The sequence below is a fragment of the Sprattus sprattus genome, assembly GCF_963457725.1.
Source record: "Sprattus sprattus genome assembly, chromosome: 1".
Taxonomy (NCBI): Eukaryota; Metazoa; Chordata; class Actinopteri; order Clupeiformes; family Clupeidae; genus Sprattus; species Sprattus sprattus.
This window is the reverse complement of record NC_137920.1, coordinates 35658927-35684034: the sequence shown is the minus strand read 5'-3', so window position 1 is coordinate 35684034 and position 25108 is coordinate 35658927. Positions and strand designations below refer to the sequence as shown.

General features: G+C 46.9%; 1 protein-coding gene across 1 annotated transcript in view; it reads right to left on the bottom strand.

The window, feature by feature from the left end:
- Window positions 1–513: 513 nt before the first annotated feature.
- Window positions 514–25108, bottom strand: part of LOC308378079 (SEC14-like protein 1) — a 35810-nt gene continuing 11215 nt past the window's right edge. The window contains exons 3-16 of the mRNA XM_080854889.1: window positions 17123–17272; window positions 16482–16613; window positions 14182–14310; window positions 12654–12918; window positions 12294–12403; window positions 11523–11712; window positions 9127–9215; window positions 8530–8600; window positions 8139–8310; window positions 7693–7827; window positions 7090–7224; window positions 6199–6450; window positions 4966–5144; window positions 514–3656 (exon numbers count right to left, since the gene is read on the bottom strand). Coding sequence (XP_080711015.1) covers window positions 3551–3656; window positions 4966–5144; window positions 6199–6450; window positions 7090–7224; window positions 7693–7827; window positions 8139–8310; window positions 8530–8600; window positions 9127–9215; window positions 11523–11712; window positions 12294–12403; window positions 12654–12918; window positions 14182–14310; window positions 16482–16613; window positions 17123–17272 — 2115 coding nt within the window. The 3' untranslated portion in view covers window positions 514–3550. The remainder of the gene's footprint in view (window positions 3657–4965; window positions 5145–6198; window positions 6451–7089; window positions 7225–7692; window positions 7828–8138; window positions 8311–8529; window positions 8601–9126; window positions 9216–11522; window positions 11713–12293; window positions 12404–12653; window positions 12919–14181; window positions 14311–16481; window positions 16614–17122; window positions 17273–25108) is intronic.

The following is a 25108-nucleotide window of genomic DNA, read 5'->3' as shown; positions in this document are numbered from 1 at the left end:
TATATTAATATCTGCACTCAGTGTAGTATCAGCAACACTGTACTAACAATGCTGTTACATAACTTTACCACATGATGGCACTCTATGACCACAAATGGCCTGGCAGTCTGAACTCTTAGCTACCAGCGATATCAAAACAATTGGATCTTCGTATTAGCGTCGTAGACAGGCTAGAATAAGTCGGCGAGAAATGACTAGTTATAACAGCTAGTGCTAGTAAACATTAACATAAAGAAAGTAAAGCTAGCAGGAGCATGAATTACACTTACATTGTCGGTAACGCACACGGCAACACGTTAACTCTATGCTAGCATGATACATTGATAGCACCTCCACTCACATTAGCAGCTGTCACGAGAAAGAAGAGGAAAGTTTGTGCGCGTGCGCAACATCTCAGCCCTTACAGGGACGTAAGCTCACAGTCCAGAGTATGAAAAAGTAAGAGGACAAACACCACATTTAAATCTCTTATAATTCAAGTTTAATAGTTTCAAACAAAATGTAAAGGCGCTATTTTGTATATTAATTTAAACATTTTTTTGACATACACAATAATTTCTCAAAAGATATGCAGTTTTAGTACATGGAGTGAGACAACCACACGAAAGACAACAGGAGGTGGTTTAGAGATCAGGAAGTGACTTTTTAGCCCTCTTAGGTGGATGACATTCACACCGGCAAGAAGTTAGGGTAACAGAAACAAGAGGTGAGCTCTCATACTATCAACAAGCCCTACATGGCTACTCCTGCCCAAAGGCGGTGGGACTAACAACAATGAGGGGGGGGACAGTCAGTCAACTAAACCCTAACAAATGCAGCACAACCTTTCAAACCTGGATCCTGCTGTACTGGTGAGAGGCAATTCTCTCGGGGCAAATGGATTCATCAGTGTTGAGCGGAGGCCTAAATTGTGACTTGTTTCCCCTAAACACACTTAATGCTTCTGTGGACTCCCCGTCAGAATAACAGGAAATGGAGCAGGGGTGTGCAGACGTGGACGGGACGGGAGTTTTCTAAAATCACCAAGGAAACCACTGAACAGACGCTATGCATATTCCAACCTCAAAGGGCAGGCACCATCATCATCACTCAATGCAGACCCGTAACAATACGGCAAGGCTTTGCAAAGTGAGGGCGGTTTCGGGGTGGGGGGTTGGTGGCATGGGGTAAAAGTTATTTTTATATACAGGTCGTCGTTGGGACCCAGTAAGTCACCGCACAATCACTGTTGATACTCCATACTCCCACCACAGCCCTCATTCGTCTCTTGAGTAAAGCATTTCTTGGTTAGTGCAAGCATTAGCACGTCAGAACAATATTCACTTTCTCAGCCCAGAATTCATAATATAATACATACACTCACATACAGTCAGAATGAAAAAGAAATGTACATGTAACAAACAAAAACTGAATGATTTTAAAACAAAGACCGAGAATGAGGGTCATATTTGAACTACCTCCACAAATGCGCACCCCAAAATCAATGACCCATCTATTGTTTATGGCAATCACGCATTTTGTGTGAACTATTGTGCCGATACCCAATCAGGACTCAAATCTAATAATTTCCCCCCTCTTAAACACGCACATAAACACATAACCACGCTTCAGTAACTGCATGGTGTCGCTGTTGGTGAAACTCATTTGACAGCTGTCTGAAGATTCAGGGTGATCGATTTGGCCAACATGTCCTATCTCAAGACTGCTGTTCCATCTGAGACTCCGAAAGCTAGACGCTACTGAGGTTGTCTGGATGGCTGAAGCCAAATCAAAGTGTACAACAAAACAGTGAAGTGGCAGCTTGGAACGAATTTGGGGAAGATATGTTTTTCTTAGCTCTAAGTGGAATATAGCTGTTTAAGATGATGACGATGCCAATGATACAACATAAGGAAAATACTTTCTTTGCATTACATTTACAATAAACCTATTTCACATGGCAATTTTGTGCCAGGCAAAAATCATAATCATAATCTGCAATCCCCTTTTAAAAGCACAACTTCAGTCCTATGCAGTCTGGTCGGGGGAGACATTCAAGGGCTTTATGCAATAATCAATGCCTGTAACATCTGCACTGAATGGTGCGCAGTTTCACATCATGCTGTTGTGCCTTTAAAAAAAACGCCAGCAGAATTGTTTATACACTGGGCAAAGGTTATGGTTCAAGAAAATCCCTTTAAAACAACCATAGTAAGTAATGGCAATTGCAAAACATCAGCACTAAATTGCAAAAAGTAACTTCTCTCCGTTTTTCAAGCATCCTCCTTCCAATATCTTTGTAACAATGCTTAAGTTGACCTCTATTTTGTTGAAATGACACATCGCAAATATGGCAACACTGAAATTCACTACAAAAACCACCCCAGATCACCTGTACACCCAAAATCATCCAAAAGAAAAACATTTGACCTATTCAAATAACATGACCCTCCAATGCTCAGGCGCTGTACTTACAGGACTGCTTGTCCAATTGATCAGTAGCATGTTCCAGGAGTCAATGGCAAAGATTCCAAGATGAAGGTTCATGTAACAAGATCGTAAAAAAAATGAACTACCAACCATTGGGAGAGCATAAAAAAACTGGCCTGTTGCCTGTTCAACTCGTCCTGTGAGCAGTAAAAAACTGGAGTTCTGCTCCGTCTCAAATCCTGCCCAAAGCTAGACCTAGAGGGTCACGTTGCGTTGCTAGCTCCTTTTGCACACGTTCACATAATAAATAGAAGTTTGACAGCAGAAACTCAGCTGGAATTATTGCCTCTAGCCCCAATCTCTCCACAACTCCACACTTGACCTCATAATAATAATAATATTAATATTAGAAAAACACAACACAGCTCAGCAGAGAGACATCACCCTCGTCCTGCTGATATGGCATATTCTGTGGAACACGTTGGTGTGAAGAGAGAGTGTGCGTGTGTGTGTGTGTGTTACATCTACGTGTGCATCAGTCTATTGATGTGCTAGGATAAGCCCACATGTGAAATCTGCGATGTCCATCTATGTCTTTGTTTGTCTGTGTCTGTATCTGTGTGTGTGGTTGTGTGTGTTGTGTAACAGAGATTCCAGTTCTGTAACCTCCCAACCTTTTGTCTAGCTTTATCTCAGGAGGAATATTGCTTAGTCCAACATGGCGTCCAGGATGCACGGAGCGTACAGTGAGATAATGACCCACATCCTCCTGCAGCCCCCCAGGAGAGGCAAAAACCTGCTTGTGTGCAGACCTGCTGCCCCGGTTGATTGCCGCGGTAACACAGGTCATAGCCCTTCACACATCGGAGAGGTACTTTTTGTTTGTTCATTTTCCACCCACTCCAACACATATTTTTATTGTGTTTGTTTTTGACGTGATGCTATAGTTCAATCATGCTTCAGGTCCACACAGGAGAGATGGTTAAGAGTCAGCATCATCAATGAGGGGTGGAGTGAGGGACTGTGGAAGGGGCTCAAAAATGTGGGGTGTTGGTTGGGGTGCAAGGGATCGTGGGCCAGTGTTGTCCTCCAACTTGCCCGCCCCCAACCCCATCCCTACCGTCTCTCTGATTGGCTAGCTCTACCTGGAGATCATGGAGCTGGACTGTGATTGGCTGGAGCTGGTGGTGGCAGCACTGAGCTGGGAGAAGCCGCTGTGGCTGGACTCCAGACTGGTCATTGAGCCTCTGGGGGAAGAAAGTGGGGGGTAGGGAAAAAACACATTTAAAACTCTTCCAGTGACTTCTTTGGTCAAACTATTGTTTAAAAAAAATATATATCACAGTCAGGATCCATCAGCCATCATCAGGTGAATGCAAAATGGTTATGTGGTTTCCTGGTGGGTTTTTGAGATCTCCCCAGTGATCCTGTGTAGATGCACCGTGCCTGTGCCCATGCCCACTCCAGTGCCCATACCCATTCCAGTGCCCACAGCAGATCATGCATCATATTGAAGCTACTGGAACGCATTAGTGCCCTTTACCTAAGGATTCTGTTCCCTGCCTGCAGAACCTCAGTTATATCTTTACCCTGTGAGCTTTTGACTAAAAATAATATAAAAAAATTAAACGATTTTGCTCAAGAAATGTATAAAGTCCTCGTCACTGCTAACAGTTTAAACACTTCATTTAAAAAGTGCACAGTGCAAACATGGCATTACTGATACAGTAAAATGTTATAATGAAGTCTTGAAAAAGATCAAAAGCTGCCGTCTTCTGACTCAGCACATCTCAGGGTAATATCATGCCAAAGAAGCAAGCACTGCACTTGTCAAAGCAGTTCATTAAAGTGGTTGAAGTTAGTAGCCAATGCTGATGGAACTCAGACGTTATTAGCTCTTTAGCTGAATTGATGTGTGGAACGCTAGTGGCGTTGAATCAAAGCAAGCTTCCATACGGACAAAAAATATGGTCCTCTGATCTTGTGGGACTCCTCACAAAAGGCCACAGTAATCTTCGGCTTGAGGACCTTACTGTGTGTCCAATATGGGAGGGGTTAACAGCAAGTCAAGAGCAGCATGGCTAAGCTTGGTTAGCGGAGTGCTGCGGCTAAGCTAAAGGCAAACACGAGTCCACTTACAAACTCTGCACATCACAGCAAGCCAGTCTTTACAGAGACACAGAAAAGAGGAGGAGGAAGAAAGGCGAAGGAGGAGGAGAGGGGAAAAAAGAACAAAAAGAGGAGGAGGTAAAGCAGTGGGCGCAAGATATCGCTTTGGCTTCAGGGGGGCTAAAAAGCTTAGCCACTGAGGAACAAAAACACCAACACCATATATGTGGATATATTTTTTTGTCCTGAGCTCCCATGTCTCCACTACAGAGAACTCTTTTTAATCCCCTCCCAAGACAGTACTCTTAAATCATGCAGAGAAGGAACATATGTCACACCAATGACGCAGGGGTCTCACATTGAGAGCTATTATACAACAAAGAAGATGCCTTTACCACAGTCTAATGTAGGTATGAACGGAGAAAGAGTGTTGTGTTGTGTTGTTACCTGAAGTCCTCAGAGCCCAGCACCTCAGTGTAGTACATGACCTTGCACTTGTACGAGGACACCTGCAGCGAGGCGAGCACATCGTCCATGCGCGGGAGGTTGGTGGCGGCGCAGGCGGGCATGCTGTGGAAGCGCCACTGCAGGATGTAGAAGCCCGGCCAGCGTGTCACATGAGAGCCCTGAGCAGATAACACACACACACACACACAGGAGGACGGAGACGGGTTAGTTGAAATCGTGTTTAATTAACGACACGCTCCTCAATTGAAACATTTCCCCTTATAACTCAATTCATATTCTTAATTAATGTTGGACTGCATATCTGTCAGTTAGTTCTGCTACAAATTACTTGTTTTTGAGGTTGCGGTCATCGTCTTTCATATGAGTATAAAGTAACGAGATCAGGAGAGGGAACTCATTGGCAACATCCAATCATAATCAGATACAAGGAAACAGACACTCAACATTCCAGTGGTACATTTGTGTGAAGTGCAGGGAGAAACCGTCACCACAGAGAACATTCAAATGATCGCATCTGCTTCCTTATTTGAGTATTTGATTAAACTGCTCTCTATGCCAGTGGTTCTCAACAGGCCTGGTCTTGCCACAAACAAATTTCCATGGTTATAAAGTTTCAACCCATATTTTTTTTTTTTAATTTACTTAAATATACTAATAGAGTTTGAACTATATAAAAAAACAAAATAAAAATATAAACCTAGACAGAGCCTAATTGTACCCTTGCATTCACAGCACATTAGCCTAAGTCTGACATCAGCTAGATTTAACTAGATTGTTTTTCCACACCATCGTGGGGACTATTTGCTTTACCCTTTGCCCAAACTTCAGGTTCTATTCTTCGTCAAATTAGCGTCTCTAGGCTCCCGTTACAGCAGACGCTTTGGACTGCAGTTCATATATTTTCAACAAGTCAGTTATGTTCTGAGGGAACACACACACTCTGTGACCAGTCAGAATGATTATGAGACCCACCAGTTGAGAAACACTGCTCTATAGCATCAACGTCTACATTAAAGCATCAAAAACACTGTTAAGTATTTAGAAACATTGCCTATTCTATATTTCACAAGTTCTGACAACTACCACACTACTCATATAACTATAAGCAGGCACATATTGTCTCTCTCTCTCTCTCCAAAGGCTCTCCTGCCCCTCACAGCCTCACCTGCACCCACGCCTGCTCTCCACCAGGGGGCCCCCAACTCCACTCACCTGGACGCTCTCTCCCTCCTTGCATGTCAGGGACGACTCCACCATGCTGTAGTCCTGGCCCAGCATCCACGACTTGTCGATGAGCTGCACGTTGTTGCCCCCGGGCGAGGTGATGCCGTGGCCCGCCTGCTGGTCCTTGCGGGGTTGCTGGGGCGCCCGCTTGGAGTGGTAGATGTTGAAGACCACGTCACCTTTGCACACGTCGAAGTCCCAGGTGATGACCGAGGAGGCGTCAAGGATCTCGATGAGCAACTGTTGAGGGGAGGGATTATTTTCATTATCTTCACTGATGAATGTTGGACAGGAAAGGAAGTAGACGATCTTGATTTTTTTTTTTTTTTTTTTTTTTACAATTTTGAAATATTTATCATTAATTAACTTTGTTTGTAACCTCTGCAAAACTGTGAGACCGTGTTTGGAGTTGTTATTAAATTTAGGTCAGCACAAGCTGTGTTGTTGTTTGTTTTTGTTTTTTTTGCACTTCTGTGAATTCTTTCTATCCCTTACACAGCACCAAATAAACAACAGACCAAAACATTCTGTCCTGTTCTAACATGACACCTCTGGATATGATCTCTCGCGAACCTGAAAAAAAGATAAACAACCCCACACACAACACATTGAGAGAGAACAGACTGTGCAAACTCCACACGGCCCTGGTACATTCTGACATTCCTGCGATTCCTGCCAACATTTCCTCTGATGTCCAGCAGGTGGCGCCTCCACACTGCACCTCTGTAACTGGCTCTGCAATCCCCTGCATTGAGGGGTTCTGGTAACTTTCCACTCGTGAGCCTGCTTCATTCTCAGCTCCCCTCCACATCCATCCAACCAGCCTGCTACTTACAGCGGGGGGTGGGGGATTGGGCACTGGAGGGCTGGTGGACTCACCTCGTGGGGGGCGCCCTTGAAGACACTGGCGCTCTGATAGATGGTCTCGGTCCACAGGCGGATGTCCTCGTTCTCCAGCTCCTCGGGCGTGCGGTACAGAGACTTGGGCACAAGACCTCCCTCAGGCACCTCACACTGCAGAGGGAGAGAGAGATAACAAAACGAAGATGATTGCACCGAATTCAGGAACTGGGGAAAGATTGTGCAAGTGACGAATAAAGAGGATCAATCCCAAAGTGCTGATCTTCCGTCTGATACAAAAAATATGTGTCGCCATGACTGCAGTGTTTTGATTTGCAGCATTACTTCCTGTTCACCATACATGCCGTGCTGTTTTAAAGAATTCTGTATCAGACACATGAACACCCCAAAGGCCCAATATATTCCCCATACAGCTTCCTTTCAAAGATCATTCCAAAGCGGCATTCATCAATGACTAATGAGAGCTGTCAAAGGCAAAGCTGACAAGGGGTATCAAAGAGCTCCTAAGAAGAGCTAAAAATGTATAAGATCATCATTATCTACGACCAAAACAAATACATACACATGCATAGACACACACAAACACACACATACACACACACACACACATCCTTTACGCACCATACACTCCCCGCCAAGGAAGTCAGGGATGATTTCTTTGTCGATGTAGTCCACCAGACCGCCGGGGCCCTGGTAGTCATTCCCCGCGTAAATAAGGAACTTCTTCCTGGTGTTCTCATCAATGAAGGGGCTGACCTGAACACAGGAATATACAAACACAATTAATACATTGTAAGCTTTACAAAGCAGCCATCAGTCAAGTATAATGCAGATGGCGTTAACTCATCTGTGAGGACTGCAGTGAGAAGCTGTTACTTTCAACAGTGAACATCACAAAGAATCACCAAACATTATTCATAGTATGATGACGTCAATGTGTCTATGGAGGGGAAGACATGGTGTAATGTCTCTGTGTGTGTGTGTGTGTGTGTGTGTGTGTGTGTAATGTCTGTGTGTGTAATGTCTGTGTGTGTAATGTCTGTGTGTGTGTGTGTATGTGTGCTTACCAGTGTCCAGAGCACAGGGAAGACTCTGGGTGCTCGAAGTATGAGCAGGCGGCCCAGCGTCTCGGGGTAGTTGGCCTCCACCACCTCTATGATCCGCAGCAGGGCCTTCACACCCGGCCTCCACAGGTGCCTCATGTTCAGACCCTCCAGATCCACCAGACACGTCCAGCAGCTGGGGGAGGGGGGGGCAGAAGATTGGGGTTAGAGAACTGCGGATGTGAAATTCAAAAGGGCTGGGGAAACTCAAACAGACTGACCAAGAATAACAAAAACAGGAACGTAAGCACTGAAAACAGGACGCTGCTGTAAACAACACATGAAAGGTTATCCAAACACACAGACACACACACACACACACACACACAGACAGTCCAAAAGAGTCAATAAACACCTGATTGGCCTGCCAAACACTTTGGTGTTCTCCTCACAGCGTCTCAAACCCTCTTCATTGATAGACAGCACCTAGATCACACACACACACACACACACACACACACACACACACACACAAAAAAAAACACACACACACACACACAAAGTGAGTGAATGTGTCTTTGTAGAGTATTAGAGCTAAGGTCACACACATTGTTCTTCTGTGTTCTCACCTGACTTGATGATGAGTACTATTGTAAACACGACTCAAACCTGACTAGTCATGCAATGCTCCGTTGAGGAGATTGCAAACATATTGTGTGTGTCTACCTGCATGGTTCAATTATCATCTCTTCCTTGTTTAACAGACAACAATGCCCTGCTGGGAATGCGGTGTCAGTTTAGAACACCACTTCTAGTTAAAGGATGTTCTCTTAGTTTAGAGGCTCGGGTGACTTTCCAGTTATTCATTGACCGAACGGATCATCAATACCTCGATGGATTGATTTCACCTTCCTTGTTTGACAAAAAACAACATTGCAATGGACTCTTTTGTTTGGATGAGCATGCTAAGACTACTATGCTAAGATGACTAAGCTAAGACTGGCATCCTTACATGTCTGAGGAGGGACTCTTCCCCCAGGGCGCGCACCAGGCCCTTTGTGTCCATCTGCCCCAGGCGCAAGATGTAGAGAGGTCGGCCATCTGTGGAACACACACACACACACACACACACACACACACACGATTAAAACAGAGGTGAGCATGAAGGTATTACCACATCTGCATCATGACACATGGTTCCCTCTTATGGCTTATCAGCATCATACATGCTCATCTGCTGAAAGGCGTTCTCTGAGACACACACTATGCAAACAAACAAATGGCTGCCTAAAACACACACACAGAGCTGGGGATACTCTGCTGTACATTAAAGAATCAGAAGCCCCTTCTGTCCTCCTGTCTCTACCGCCTTGTGGCTGTAAGTACGTGTGTGTGTGTGTGTGTGTGTGTGTGTGTACAGCTCTGTTAAACACATGTATTCACACACACACACACACACAAAGTGGAGTTTCCCTTTCCTGTCCTTTAAATTCAGAAAAGTAGGCCAGTTGTGTTATCATGAAACTCTGCTCTGCATGAGACTGTATCCTACTTCTGGGGCTGCCCACACAGACAGACTCTCACTACCGCTACGGTCTCTACTGCTCACGAAAGTTTACCACAGACAAATTTCCCTAGAAGAACAGGGTGAGCGACCACAAGGGACTCCCTGGAAGCGGCCCTCTGGGTGAATCATCAGGTCTTAGAGTAAACACAAGACACTATCAGCCATGCCCTGCCTATGTGCTATGGAGCGGGCGTTGCGTGCTATGAGTCAATGCAAAAAGTAATTATGATTTGCATGTGTTACTTGTAACAGTGCAGTCATGGGGGAGGGAAGGGGGTGAGAGAGAGAGAGAGAGAGAGAGAGAGAGAGATGGATTGAGGAAGAGAGAATTTTAAAATTGCATTGGCTCTTCCTTTTCCTACTCTCACAATGAGAAGTGTGTGTGTGGAACAGCTGACCACTGCATGACCCTGGGTAACAAACTTATCTGATTGATTGAAGATCGTACGCGTGCAATCAGCTTTTCCATCAAATGTTTTTTTTTTTTTACCAAATAAGAAAGAAAGGGTACCAACTTTGTGTACTTTTAACATAGCTTCACAGCCCGTCTAGTTTATGCATACAAATCCTTCTAAATAGCTGCTGTAAGCTGTGTATCCACATACCCATTGTAATGTCTGTTTATAATTGCCTCTGGGCATAAGCAGCACACAGAGAGGAATTGGAGCTATATTCGCCCATTGTGTAGGTGGAGACATCTGAAGTACCTATCTGTGTGTGGGTGAGTGAGTGGAATAATGGCACAACGTGTGTGTGTGTGTGTTTGTGAGTGTGTGTGTGTGCTGTTGCAGTACAGTGGGAAAGGTGCGAGTGTTTCACTTCCATTGATTCTGTGTCCATGACAGAGTGTATGTTTGCATGTTTACTCATGCGTACACCTGCATGCGGGTGTGTGTGTGTGTGTGTGTGTGTGTGTGTGTGTTTTGGTGTGTCTGGTCATTTAATGTGACACTGTGAGCCATTTTGTATGCCTTCATGCGAGGTGACGGTGCGTGTGTGTGTGTGTGTATTTGTGTGTGTCTGGTGTTTAAATGCCAGGGCATAAGTATGGACGTCTGTGACAGTGGGTGTGCGCACAGCAGTTCCTCTCAAGGACAAGTATGACAATCACACACACACACACACGGCTCTCTGACGCATGTGGCCCAGTGGGCCTCTGACAGGAAGGCGCTGATACACTGCCCTCAATGCCGACGCGAACCACAGACTGAGCCGTCCGCGCTTACAAGGCGCGTGTGTGTCTAAGAAAGGGGGAGGGGGGGCTGAGAGATACTGATCACCCGTTGCCTGGCACAAAATGTTTGAGATGGGCAGGACGAGTACCAGGGGGCTGAGGAATGTGGCGGACGCAGATGGGAACACGGATAGCGCTGAAGGTGGATTGGTCTGAACACGACCCGGTTTGGAATGAGGAACACTTGCCAACCGCTGGTGAGAGGAGACTTGGTTAGCCAGGTCCTAACGCTGCAAACGGTTAAATGCTCAGTGTTGAGGGGTCATCCAGGGTCACTGTAAAGCAGTCAGTCTGTATCAGTTCATAGAATAATCATACTGCGAGCTTCAGAAGGCCCAGACACACGAGGCATTAACAAAGGCACCAGAGGCAGTACGCTGATTACATCAGTAGCGTTGTAGAGCTATGTGCTTATCGTATTCACAACGCACCCAGGAGCTAACTCTTAATAGCATTTACACGGACCTGACACTCACAATCACTGACACTATCATACTTCCTCATCGCCTCAGGCTCAATGCAAATACTATTCCCCCGTTAGAAGCGGAGTTGACATTAACAACGAGTCACGGTTGTGCCTGAGGGCACGCTAGCTGGTTCTCCTCACCCTTGTCATGGTGGTGCCAGCCGCCCGTGTAGTAGTCGTGCAGGACCTGCGGGCAGCTCCAGGTCTCCAGCAGGTAGTCCACCTGGTGCTGCTTGCGCCAGGTGAGCGACTGGCACAGGATCTCCCGCGCCTTCTCCATGTTGAAGTCGCGCGCCCGCAGGAAGCGCAGGATGTGCTCGTCCTTGGGGATCTGAGGACGGAGGGAGACGTGGTTATTACTTGCCTTTGACTCATAGGTGTGTGTGTGTGGGGGGGGGGGGGGTCCTGGGGGATCTAAGGACAGAGGGAGACGAGAGAGGGGGATGTTAATGTCCAACTGGTTGGCCAGCAGGCAAAGAAAAGGGCAGTGACAGAGAGAGAGAGAGAGAGATAGAAAGAAAGAAAGAAAGAGCAGCGGTGTGTGTGTGTGCGTGTGAGTGAGTGAGTGTTCATGCATAAAACCTAGATCAATAGCAGCTGGTGTGTGAGCCTCTGAGCAAACTGAATGGATGGCCATCGGCGTGCGTGCGGGTGGGTGTGTGTGCGTGTGTGTGTGTGTGTGCACACACATCATGTGGAAGGCAGGTGTGGGAGAAAATAAATATTTAGCAGCTCTGGGGCTGAGAGGGAGGCGCAGGGAAGGGTTTGGCATGTATAAATATTTATCAGCCGGAGGAGCGGATAATTTCCCAACTATCAGTGTGTGTGTGTGTGTGTGTGTGTGTGTGTGTGTGTAAATATCCCAGTCTGTAATTTGAGTATGACATTGGGCTGTGTGCCTTCGTGTCTCACCTTGCCCTTGTGCGTTTCCTGGAGCCAGCCACGCAGCCGGATCAGGCAGCTCTCCTGCAGGGGTGTGAGGTCTCCCAGGTAGCGCTTGATGTAGTCAGCATCCAATTTGTCTGGTACACACACACACACACACACACTTATAAGTCTAGAAGCAAGTAACAACCTGGCTTTGAATATGTTACCTAGACCCCGTCCCTGAATGATCAATACGAAGAAAAATATAATCATGAAGAGACTTTTCTCACTGGACAAACAATGAGCAATTACCAACATCAGGTCACATGACACCCACCCCAAACAGCTACTCCCCCACCTGACTACGCCCCAGTCTCTGACCAATCACACTGCTCGCTCACTCACCATCTGGGGTGCCAACTGTTGGCTCATTGAGGCTGCCGGGGGGGCTAGTGCCCTCCTTGCAGACAAGGGCGAGGGAGTCTGGGGGGGTGCTTGCGCTCTCAGCAGGGGCCGTGATGGAGATGGCAGGCGTGACGGGGAGCTCAGGAAGGCGCACTACCGGCGTCAGGGGCTTGACAGGGGAGGAGGGGTCGGGGCACCAGCGGGGGACGTGGCTGATGCCATCTTCCTCCAGTTGATTCAGGTAGTATTCGATGATCTCCTTACCCTGCAATGGAGGAGAGGGCAGTGTGAGGTGGGCAGTGTGAGGTAGTCAGTGTAACTATATCTGTGTGTGTCTGTGTGTGTGTGTGTGTGTGTGTGTAGGAGAGTGTGAGTTGCTGTAGTGAATGTATGAGAGTGCGAGTGAGCGTGTGTGTGTGTGTGTGTGTTACTATGTAGGAGAGTGTGAGTGAGCGTGTGTGTGTGTACAAGAGAGCATGTGAGTGTGTGTTTGTGTGTGTGTGCCTGTGTTGTCTGGGGGGGCCTCATCCATTGTCTGTTCATTTGATAGAGGAGTAATGGTTGTATACAGTATTGTCTGGCCTGGAGAGGTGGGGCAGACTAAATTCTGCTGGTGTTTGGAGTTCTTTGTGTGTGTGTGTGTGTGTGTACCTGTAAATCAGAGCAGTCACAGAGGCACACACGAGGCCTTTTAAATGCACTGTATTTATGTGTGTGTGTGTGTGTGTGTGTGTGTGTGTGTGTGTGTGTGTGTGTGTGTGTGTGTGTGTGTGTGTGTGTGTGATCCTAACAATAGCTGTCAGGAGTGTAAGTGAGTGTACAGATAGCTAGGGAGAGGCTCTGGTGAAGCCGGAACATGACCAGGCCTGTGAATCACAACCGGCACAACAAACCACTACTACCTACTCACCACACTCCTAAGTAAAGCGTGCTCGTGTGTGTGTACAATATGATAAGCGAATAGGAAATGCCTGGCAAAAGCAGTTGAGCCAGCATCGATTGTTCACACGATCTATCTAAAAAAAAAAGGGGGGGGGGGGGGGGGGGGGGATCTTTCAATTCTTGGAATCCTCAACACAGCTGAGCAGAGAAGCTGGAAGGTCCCATTTCGTGGGAGGGCAGGAGGAAGTGAGTTTTTAAATCACCATGGTTACAGAGAAAAAGGGTGCGAGGTGGTTAGTTAGAATAGGGCGTTCACAAACTAGGGGGGGGGGGGGGGGGGGAATTAAAAGATTGCTGTGTGGTGACTGCTATTCAGATCAGTCATGACAGCTTAAGTGTGCCAGGTAAGTCCTAAGTGTGCCAGGTAAGTCCTAAGTGTGCCAGGTGTGTCCTAAGTGTGCCAGGTGTGTCCTGAGTGTGCCAGGTAAGTCTTTAGTGTGCCAGGTGTGTCCTGAGTGTGCCAGGTAAGTCCTAAGTGTGCCAGGTAAGTCCTAAGTGTGCCAGGTGTGTCCTGAGTGTGCCAGGTAAGTCCTAAGTGTGCCAGGTAAGTCCTAAGTGTGCCAGGTGTGTCCTGAGCGGCCCTGACCTTCTTGATGCTGGTGGCGTACTGCTTCATGGCGATCTTCTCCACTGTGCTCTCGAAGCCAAAGAAGGATTTGATGTCCAGGCTGGCCGACTGCTCGAAACAGGTCCACTCCTCGTTCTCTGGGTGCACCTACCATTCAAGGATGGAGAAGGAGAGGAGGGGAGGATGGGAGAAAGAAAGGGACAGAGATTGAGAGAGAGAGAGAGAGGTACCATTACCATGGAAACTCATTACACCCAGACAGTCAAAGACGGGAAATATTTGTGTTTGCCAAATAAACCATTTAATGGAACAGTGTGTGTGTGTGTGTGTGTGTGTGGTGGGGGGGTGGGTTGTCTCATCGCAGCAGGCCAACAGGGAGTAGGTTTTGTATTTACCAAAGCATTTTTAGTTTTTTTTAAACTGACAAGACTAAATAGAGTATGGTAGTCATTAACCTATATCTTTACCGTTCACTGTAGTTTGGTGTGTGCTTAGTGGACATGAGGATGTATTCCCCATACACCAAAGGCAATCTACTCGATCTGCTCTATGCTGGCTTAAACCAGTACGCTCAGCTCAAATCATCTTCGTCAGACTCGGATTACCAGTCTTCTCACTCCACAGCACTATTGGTGTACTTGTTCCTCAATGGCTTCAGCATAATGGCTTCAGCATAAGCACTAGTCAAAGCTCCCACAAGGCTGCTGATGAGAAGGGACTACTGGTTGAAGCCTGAGGCAGGTGTAGAATTACTAGAGACACTAATCAAATGGGGGCAGGGATCTGCTCAGATAGTCAATATTAGTAGAGAGCAAAGAGTTTGGCTTATAGCAGCTGATCAGGGACCAGTTTGAGTCCATCCAGGGAAGGCAACATGCACTGGAAAAAGCTGTTCCTGAGTCAGCCGCTTAGGTCGGCACACTACTGACTGCAAGCTCATCTGTATGGAAGAGGAGGCATCCAGTGAAGGGGATAGTGGCGGGTTAGTGTCCTGAGGCAGGTGTGGAGTTATTAGACTCATACGGGGGTAGTGATTGCTCTTCACTCCCACTGAACGCCCAGCTGGGCAGAAATGATTGAGAGTGGAGCGGGTGAGTGCTCACATCAGGATAGAACTGATTTATCATCTCCACAGGCAGAAAAGCAAACGCACTGCGGTAACACAAAGCATCACCTCATGAGGAGGTGAACCACTCTCGGAGGGAGGAGCGGGAACTAGAGGAGGAGAGAAATGCTAAACTCTCTCAGTCCTCTTCTCTCTCCCTTAGTGTGTGTTGGAGATTTTATTTTGGAAATGACGTAAGACTTTTTACGAATTTTATATATCTAAAAGGCGGTGACCTCATTAACACCACCCTAATTCCGTGAGTGCTGTGCCCCCATTCTGGGACCGTTCCCTCGTGTGGAGCGCATGACCTCACACACTGACTGGGGATCAGCTTCCCTGGTCCCGCCTGCCCCGTCGCCTTCACAATGGAAGCAGCAGAGCCCTGATCTCAGGTCAGATAATAAGTGGGTCGCCCCTCCCTCCCTCCTGCACCTGAGACAGCAGGGAGCCCAGCCAGGCTAACGCTATGACTCCTCTGGGCTGAAAGCTCTGCTCTGCTGGCTGCTGCAGCAGCAACACACTGAAGCGCCAGGAGCCTTCAATTATTCATCCTGCTGAGGAGCCCAGGCTCGGCTCCAGCGTCGGGGAACGAGGCCAAGGCTGCAGGCCCGGAGCAGAGCCCTCGCTCAACGGCACTCTGCTTGGGAGGGGTGAGGGGTGAGCATAGGGGGTCTGTGGTCAACAGAGGGGGTAAGGAGGTTAAGGGATTTGTGAGGCTTGTGATAGGGGTGGTGTGTGTGTTTGAGAGGGTTGTGGAAGGGGGGGGGGGGGGGGTCTTGAGACACGTGGAGGCTGTCAGCAGCTCGTGCTCCAGCGGTGATTTATGGGCAGCCAGCAGGGAGGGGCTGAGGCCTGAAGAGTTTGCTGATGGTGTATGCAGCGCTGGAGGAGGCACCATTCCAGGCACCTGTGTGTGTGTGTGCGCGTGTGTGTGTGTGTGTGTGTGTGTGTGAGAAACATCAAGACATGCTTGTGCTAGTTTGGAGCATAATTTCAATATAAACTGGATAAATGTATATAAATTGGATGCATGGGAATGGGAGAGGACAGAGCTAATACAGAGCAGGATGCACAGAGGGCAGAAGAGGATGTTGCAATCATGCAATGTACACACTGCATACTCTTACACAAGTGTGTATATTTGGAAACTGTGTGTGTGTGTGTGTGTGTGTGTGTGTGTGTGTGTGTGTGTTTTCCTGTGAGCACTCACAGAGTAGCAGCATTCCTCACTGATGATGACCCTGTTGGAGAAGGTCTCGTTGTGGGACACGATGTGCAGGGTCCTCTGCAGGCGGTTCAGGGAGTTCTTCTGGTTGAAGTACACGTAATCCACCCCTGCAATCTGCGGCCAACCACAGACAAAACAAGCACCTCATTACACACAGCTGTGCAGTGCACCTCTGGGAACATGTCGTTAAAAGAGGAGGTTCACCAGAACCCTCCTATGACTGACACATATACAGACCTATCTACTGTTTCAAACATTCTGAATGGACATTACACAGAACTTTTGCAAGGGACGTAAACTTCTGCATGTCAAGCCACTAGTGGATCTGAAGCCCACAGTGTGCGTCTTGGTAAGCTAAGGGGTTGGGTGTTAAGTGAGAGACTTGTTGGTTCTAGATGGATGATTATGATCTGAAATGACTTAAATTACAGAGGATTATGATCTTAACATAATGCTGAAGTTTTAATGTAGGCTTTATGGCTAGTGATGCATTGTCAGTTAAGATCTTAACCCCTTTTAAATGTATGCGTTATGACTGGTAATATGATGCATAATGTTAAGATCTTAACCCTGTGTATTTTAAATGTATGCGTTATGGCTGGTGATGTGACGCATTGTCGTACCCTCTTGAGCAGACGCGGCGCGTCCACGTCTAACTTGCATCGGCGCTCGACGTTGTGCATGCAGCCGTCCTCACTCTGGTCCTCGCTCAGCACGTCGCTGCCCACGAACATGGGGATCAGCGGGCAAGTAGGGAACCGCCGCTCATACGCCTGAGAGGGAGAGAGGGATGGAGAGAGGACAGAGAGAGAGAGAGAGAGAGAGAGAGAGAAAGATAGAGAGAGAGAGAGAGATATTAAAAACGATAACAGTTTGCCCTGAAAAACCTCAGAGATAGAAAAAGGAACATCAAAATGTGGGTGAGATTACAAGAGAAGTTCTTCTTAGAATATCTAATTTCATACAAAATGTATAACCACCAGAACAGACTCTGCCTTTCAAAATTCTTCAACTTTTATTTGACTGATGATGTAAAAAACAAAGGGAGCACATCACAGAGATCTCACGGCAGAAAATAGAAGGCACTGGTCTATCTCCGCAGGCACGCACAGACAGACTGATGGAGGACACAAGGAGGGTGCGGGTGGGCTGAAGAGTGGCCTCGGCTACAAAGAGGGGTGTGTGTGTTTGGGGGTAATGCACATAGCAGTGATAAAACATGATATGCTGTACTAGAGCGAAATTCACGGTTGGTGGCTTTGTTTTCATATATGATGCATATAGCTACTGTATGTAGAAAGTGTAGACCTCAGTGTGCAGACTTTGTGTGTGTGTGTGTGTGTGTGTGTAGGTGTGTTTAAAGCCTTTAGCACACGACCCACAGCAGTAGCAGTAGAGGAGCCACAGCGCTGCCCTCATCACTCACTGTCCTCAATCCGATTTTATGAAACGCCAGTCCCCGAGGAGCACGGCTGCCTCAGAGCAGTGATGGACGGACTACACACAGGCTGGATACCAGCACAGGCGGAGGAGCACCTGACCTGGGAGCAGCCATTTGGCTAATAGAGGGAGGAGTGCCGTGGGGTGGGGTGGGGTGGGGTGGTGCTCCCATTTCCAAATCCCCATGTAATCTTAGGCGCTGGCCTATTTGCTTACTTATGGCATTATATTTCAATCTTCTTCAGCTTGCCAAAATGGGTTTCTCCAGCTTACTGCATAAATGCAAAGCAGTGCATGAGTGTGTGTGTGTGTGTGTGTGTGTGTGTGTGTGTGTGTGTGTGTGTGTGTGTGTGTGCGTACATACATACATACATACCACAAATATACACACACACACACACACACACACACACACACACACACACACACACACGAATGAATGAATGAACATTCAGTCATCAGCCCAGGCAATGCTAGGTCACCGAGCATACTGCGATCACTTGGTCTGAGAAAGACAGAGAAATGCTTTTGATATGAAAGCACTCAGCTCATGCGTGTGTGGACAGCCTGTACTGAGGAAAGGGGGGGGGGGGGGGGGGGCTGAAGCCATGCGCACAGATGCACGCAAAGATACTACACGGAACATCTGGTTGAACAAGGGCTGAGTACAGGAAGCATCGGTCAGAACAGGACAAACCAGGACTGAACTCATCTGAACCAAGTTAGGTGCACACACACGCACGCATACACAGGGCGGTCGAAAGGAGCCTGATTTCACTGTCGGAAGAATGCCACAGTGTGCTTCATCTGTAAACTGAGCAGTGTGTTCGTGTGTGTGTGTGTGTGTGTGTGTGTGTGTGTGTGTGCTGAAACTGCACAAGTCGAGATAAGGCCAAAGACACACCAGAAGAAAAACAATGATGACAACAACAACAACAACAACAACAACAACAACAGCAACAACAACAGCCCAAAACAATGTCAACAGATCTGGGCCACAAACGTGTGCTCAAACCAGGACAGACATGGATCAATGTCCCGACGTTTTCTGTGACCAAGATGTGTGTGTGTGTGTGTGTGTGTGTGTGTGTGTGTGTGTGTGTGTGTGTGTGTGTGTGTGTGTAAGAGAGTGTGATCTCATGCCAGGCACACGTTGCCTATCCACTTGCTGCTGAGCTTGGCTCTTTTCAGTGCTAGGCGCTCCGCTCTGGAAAATAAAAAAGGCCACTTCAAAAACCATCAGCAATAATGGACGGATAAAAAAAAAAAAAAAAACTCCTGCCTACCACGAGCCTGGTAAACACAGTACCCCATCCGGGACAATAAATGACAACAAACAGAGCAGCTAAAAGAGTTGGGGATAGAAAGCAACACATGATAACTTAACCTGCCTGTTTGAATTACAACACTTACTTGGGCTTCCGTGTGGAGATTTTACCTTAACTTCCAGATACAGGACTTCCCTGTGGATTACTTTACTTAAAGTGCTTCCAGATACAGGACTTACTTTACCTCCCTGTCCATGTCTTTACTTAAAATGCTTCCTTGTAGGAAATTACCTGAACAACGAATCCGGGTCCAGTAAGCCATCACAGAGGTGTGTAGGACCTGTGATTGCTAACTGGTACCAGAGATACCAAACACTTTCCCAGAGTTATTGGAAAACCTCTCCATAGGATTGACTTCTTGTCTAAATGTCATTTCTTCACCGTGCAGTATCAGGGCGTGGCCCACAAGTCGGAGCGTTACGGCCAAATGAATCAGAGCTCTGGAGCCAAATGCAAATTGTTTCCAACGGAGATCAAGCGAGTCCCTAGTCAAAAACAGACTACTCACACCAAAACAAAGTGACTGTCTTGGCAAAGGCTTCGCCTCAGAGCATGCGTGTTGGTTAATAGCAATCTCAATAAAAGCCTTGAGGCAAGGCGATTACGTGCGCTGCCTGGGCGTTTCTCTCCGGTGGTTCCCACACGCACACCAAATTGACACAATCAGCTGCCAAAACATGGCGTCATGACAACCAACTGCTCTCCAGACAATGCCCATCCCTAACGAGTACAAGATCTAGCCACTCCAAACAAAGTAGGGCAGTCAATATTGAATTAGTGGATAATGACACTGACCCGAGATTTATTAGCTCTTTAGCTATCAGTTTAATTGAATCAAGGAGATCCTATTGAATAAAGGAAACATCCCAGGTGCAATAGCGGTCAGTGCGGGTGATTCACACTCACAGGAGTGGTGTCTGCTGTGGAGTACCGACAGTATGTTGGGACGAGGGCCAGCTAATTCCTTAACACTAGTAATCCTTAAGCAGGACAAAGATCTTTCTCTCTCTCGCTTTCTTTTTCTCTTCATCTCTCTCTTTCTCCATCTATCTATCTATCTATCCCTCTCTCTCTCTCTCTCTCTCTTTCTCTGGTCTGCTGTTGACCCGAAGCCTTGAAGAGCCTTACAGCAAAACAGACACTTTTCTAAGAGAATTCAGATGTTTTTGTCAAAGGCCCCAAAGATCGCCATGGAGACGGGATACACTCAGGCAGAGCTCGCATCGGGTCCAGATTGAAGCAATGGCTTGAGAGTTTCAAGCATGATTCGTTTAGGGGCTTTGAAAGTGCAATGCTGGAAAAATTCACACAAAAGCCCAGAGCAGCACTTTCGTGCCAAAGATGAACACTGAATGCAAAACACTGGGCAGATTTAAAGCAGCAGTAAGGAGTTTTGGTCTGCAAGAAAGCAAGCAAGCCAACTTCCCTAAAAGGAATGCAAAAAACACCAGCCGGTCGGGTCTGACAGAAAATTGCAAACATGCTGAATCGTGTTGTTCGGTGGCATAGCTGGCTATGCCCTGTGGTGAAAGCTTTTCTCATATTTTCAGACTGTGCTCTGTGCCAGACCACAGAACTGAATAGTGCATTAACCAGGTGTGTTTATCCGTCCTTCATAAGACCATCTACCATCAAATTTCATTTGAAGATGATTTTCAAACTAGTTGCCTATATAAATATGCTTGAAGAGTTAAAAATAGTTTATTGTTGCATTAAAAAGAGGAACTCTTTTTGCCCCTTCCTCTTTGAGGAGAAAAGAGAAGCAGCCTGGAGCGTGGAGAGCTAATGAGGGTAATGAGTGACCTGACTGAGCTTAATCCACTTAGTCCATGAGGGAGAGGCTCCTCGGACAGGAAGGGGAATGACTGCAGTGGCCCATCCATTACAGAGCCGGGGGAGCCTCAGCCAAGGTCAGGCAGCTACGCTTCATGTCCGACTGCTGTGCCGACACCGCAAGCTGCTCTATTTATGGTTCCCCATCACAGACACCACAATAACACATGCTGACAGTCTTCACACATCCAATGTCACTGTTCACATTACCATGTCACTGAGTCGAACACAGACAACGGTATCCCACAAACACACAACAAAGCAGACACACAACACAACTGATAAATGCTCACACACAGATTAGCGTGAGTTAGTAAGGTAAGCATTAACCTGGCTCTTGGCACACGAGGCATCAAACCAACACCGTGCATGGCACAGGCACTCGCATCCACCCATGTGCCGGGGGCAGCGCTTTATGCCGCAGTCACGTTGCCTGGGGGATGGGGCATGGCAGCCGCGCACAAATCACCCACAGGCCCGGCTAATTAAAATCAGCTTATCAGCATTGGCCAGAGGCATTTACACTGTGACAGGATCAGCCATGTGGCCGACGCCACGGCAGTCTCTCCCATCACCTTTGTGCATGACATCTGAACTGAGATCAGTCAGAAAGTCAGTCAGTCAGTCAGTCAACTCCATATGTACAGTGAACAGCATCCTGAGGCATGGACACAGTAGTCATTAAATGTGATGTTACGGTGCAATCAGTGGGTACTAATCCACAAATGGGATTTGAATGATGAGTGGTGGGAGATGCTGGATTGACATTACATAAATCAGCGGTACGAGAGAAACAGGGTGAGTGATGTGGGACTGCACGGCGTATGTGGATCGCTGACTGTCCAGACCGAGTGATGGGATCAGTTGTGATCACTGGTGGTTTTGGTGGACTCAACTGAACTTTCTCAGCTTGACTGATCTGGGTTCAGTTTAAATCCTTTGCATAACGGCATAATCATGGCACAGTACTTCCACTTTAGGATTCTGGAATGAAAACTGCATGGTTAGCACATGGGGGGGGGGGGGGGGGGTAAGCACACTCATCCAAATCCAAATTGTGTTTCCAAATTGAGGCTTGGATCATTAATAGGAAAAGCTGAACAAGTCTGACTCACGCAACGCAGCACGTTTACAAGGATTTTACGATTTCCTATAAAACTGATAATCTCATCTATCTCTTCAGGGCTCCGGGCTGTGCATTTCTGCGAGGTAATCTTCCATTTCACATGAATGCCTCATCACACCATGAAGAGAGGACGTATAACAGCTTGAGAAGACTGACAGCAAGGCTAATTAGAAGTGCGCTAATTAGAGATGCACAAACTCCTCATCTCTGTGATGTCGAGCAGCCAATTTTCTCGCCTCACTCCGATAACTTGCCTAAGGGTATTTGGTTAAGTGGTAAAATCTTTGCAAGAATTTTGCATGATGATAGTATTTCAAAAGTTGCTTCTATTGATGTATGGGTGACGGAAAAAGAGAGTGTCATTGATTCTTATACAGCACAAAATACAAGAACCGTTTCATGATTTATGCTTGACTTCATTGATCAATCCCATCATTAATGGTTTAGTAGCTATTAAATAAATAGATTTATAGCTGAAATGTGACTGGATTCTTAACTGCGTACTGGATGAAGGGTGGGTGTTGGGCGGGGAATACTGCAACTGCTCAAGGAGAAGGACATCACCAAAATATCCATCACCGAAAGGCAAGGAGAAAGAACATTACCAAAATATCCATCACCGCCAGGCATTGGAAATGAGTCACAGTGTGAACCTTTTCTGACAAAATGATGGTCACCTGTCTCCGAACCTCCAAGCCTTTCCGAAGGGGAGCCGAGGTGCTGCGAAAACAAAACACTCCAGCGTCTCTCCCAGCGTCTCTCTGCACTTTGTATAACAGACCCCCGGTGCCGGTGGGAAGGTCAGGTACTATTTATAAAAGCGCTTGACGTCTGGGAACAGAACATTTTGGTAATGGGCGCTTAAGATACAGATGTACAGAAGGGGGCGGTGGTGCTGGTGATTGGAAGGTCAGTTGCCATGCAAAATGGGAAAACACAGCAAAACAATGCATGCCTGCCAGACGGAACACTCTGTCCGATTGGGATGGTTCAAGAGGGCAAAACACTTAAAGCTCCGCAGAGTTTTGTAAATAACCGGACAAAGAGGAGACAAAGGGTGAAAAAAGAAAAAAAGTGAGGTCTCACACGCACGTGTTTCTCTCAGTTGCATAAGAGGCAAACTATTGGCCAGGCGTGGTCCTTTGTTTTCCATGATCGCAAATTATACCCAAAGCGCTGTTCTTCCAATCGCTCACATCCAACCTCCACTCAATTTCACAACAAGCATTCGATTCATGGCTCAGTTCACATAGGCAAACCTTTTCCCCTTAACAAACAAAGGGGAACAAAGGCAGCATTATTGCATTTGAATCACGTTTCTGGAAAGCACAGCCCAGCTTCTCTCGTGTTGACACAGTGCATTCTGGACAGGTTGCCTGTGCAGGGGAGCGGAGTAGGCCCTCCAAACACAGCTAATGAGCCACCAACTCATGTGAACTCGCTTACGCATCCTAAATGTTTACCCACGGCTCTGGTAAGGTCTAAAGGAGGAGAAAAATCACAAGGGCCATCACAAAAGAGTAGTGTGTGTGTGTGTGTGTGTATGTGTGTGTAGGTGTGTAGGTGTGTGATTGTTTGTGTGTGGGTGTGTTTGTGTGTGAGGGTTGTCATGGCTGTTTTAGCAAAGGAAGAATGGACTAAATTGTATAGTTCAAATTGCATTATTTTATGCCAACAATAAAATACAAAAGAGAAGGAATGTGTGTGTTGGTCAGAACGTCAAAGGGACGAGCCTGCCCAGTGCCTTTACATTTGTAGTGTTCAAACAGATTGCTCAGGGACCTGTTACGCTGGCAACTGGCTGCGGGGTCCACTGACAGGGGGTCAAACACGCGCCAAGCAATTGAGGTCAGCAAATCGGAGAGCACACCAGCAAATCGGAGAGCACACCAGCAAATCGGAGAGTACACTAGGGAGGAGTGTTTGTGGACGAGGGTAGATGGGTAGACACTAATGCCCTGAGAGCAAGGGGGTGTGAGTGTATATGTGTGTGTGTGTGAGAGTGAGAGTATGTGTGTGAGTGTGTGTGTGTCTGTGTGTGAGTATGTGTGTGAGTGTGTTTGAGTGTATATATGTGTGTGAGTGAGAGTATGTGTGTGTGAGTGTGTGAGTGTGTGAGTGTGTGTGTAAGTAAGTCACAAGTGGCCGATTCTTGCAACTTTCTGATAGGAGCCTGTGCTTATGAAGCCCTTGTGCCCAGCTGTACAACTGTCCATTACGTATGGCCCTGTGCCAGAGGGAGATTACACATACATGTACACAAAGGAGGCCAACACTACAGACCTCACAGGCGCCTGCTTACACAACGCGATTACATCCAGACTACAGGCTGCACGGAACCAGGACAGCAGCAGCAGCAGCAGGAGGAGGAGAAAAAAAAAGAGCCAGGAACGCATGAAGTAGTTCATCTGCAAAACTGTCTCACCACAAATGTATTCTTTACCCTCCAATATGAAGAAATGGGAAATGAAGCAGAGAAGTAGGTCACTGCTGAGCAAGTGAGGAGGAGAAGCGAGATGGGAACTTTTAAAGCAGCGGTGAGGTTTTAGAGAGGGCAGGGAATTCACTTGTGTCCTAAATGATGCAGAAACACCCGCGCTGGCATCCTACAAGCGTTTAAATGGCTAACAAAACAAGGACAGCAAAGACGGTTAAACATCCCAGCACAAAATCAGCGTGTATAACTCAAAGGGTTTCTGGTTATTACCATTTTATTTAGATAAAAAGCCTCTATGGAGGCCTTCACAAAGCAAAGGAGGGTATTTAGCCCTTTATTGACTTTTCTCACTGGTCTGGTTGAACAACTTCAAAACGAAACCTGAAACTGAAAGTACTTAGCTAGCATTTGACACCCCATTCAAATGCAAACAATATAGTTTCGC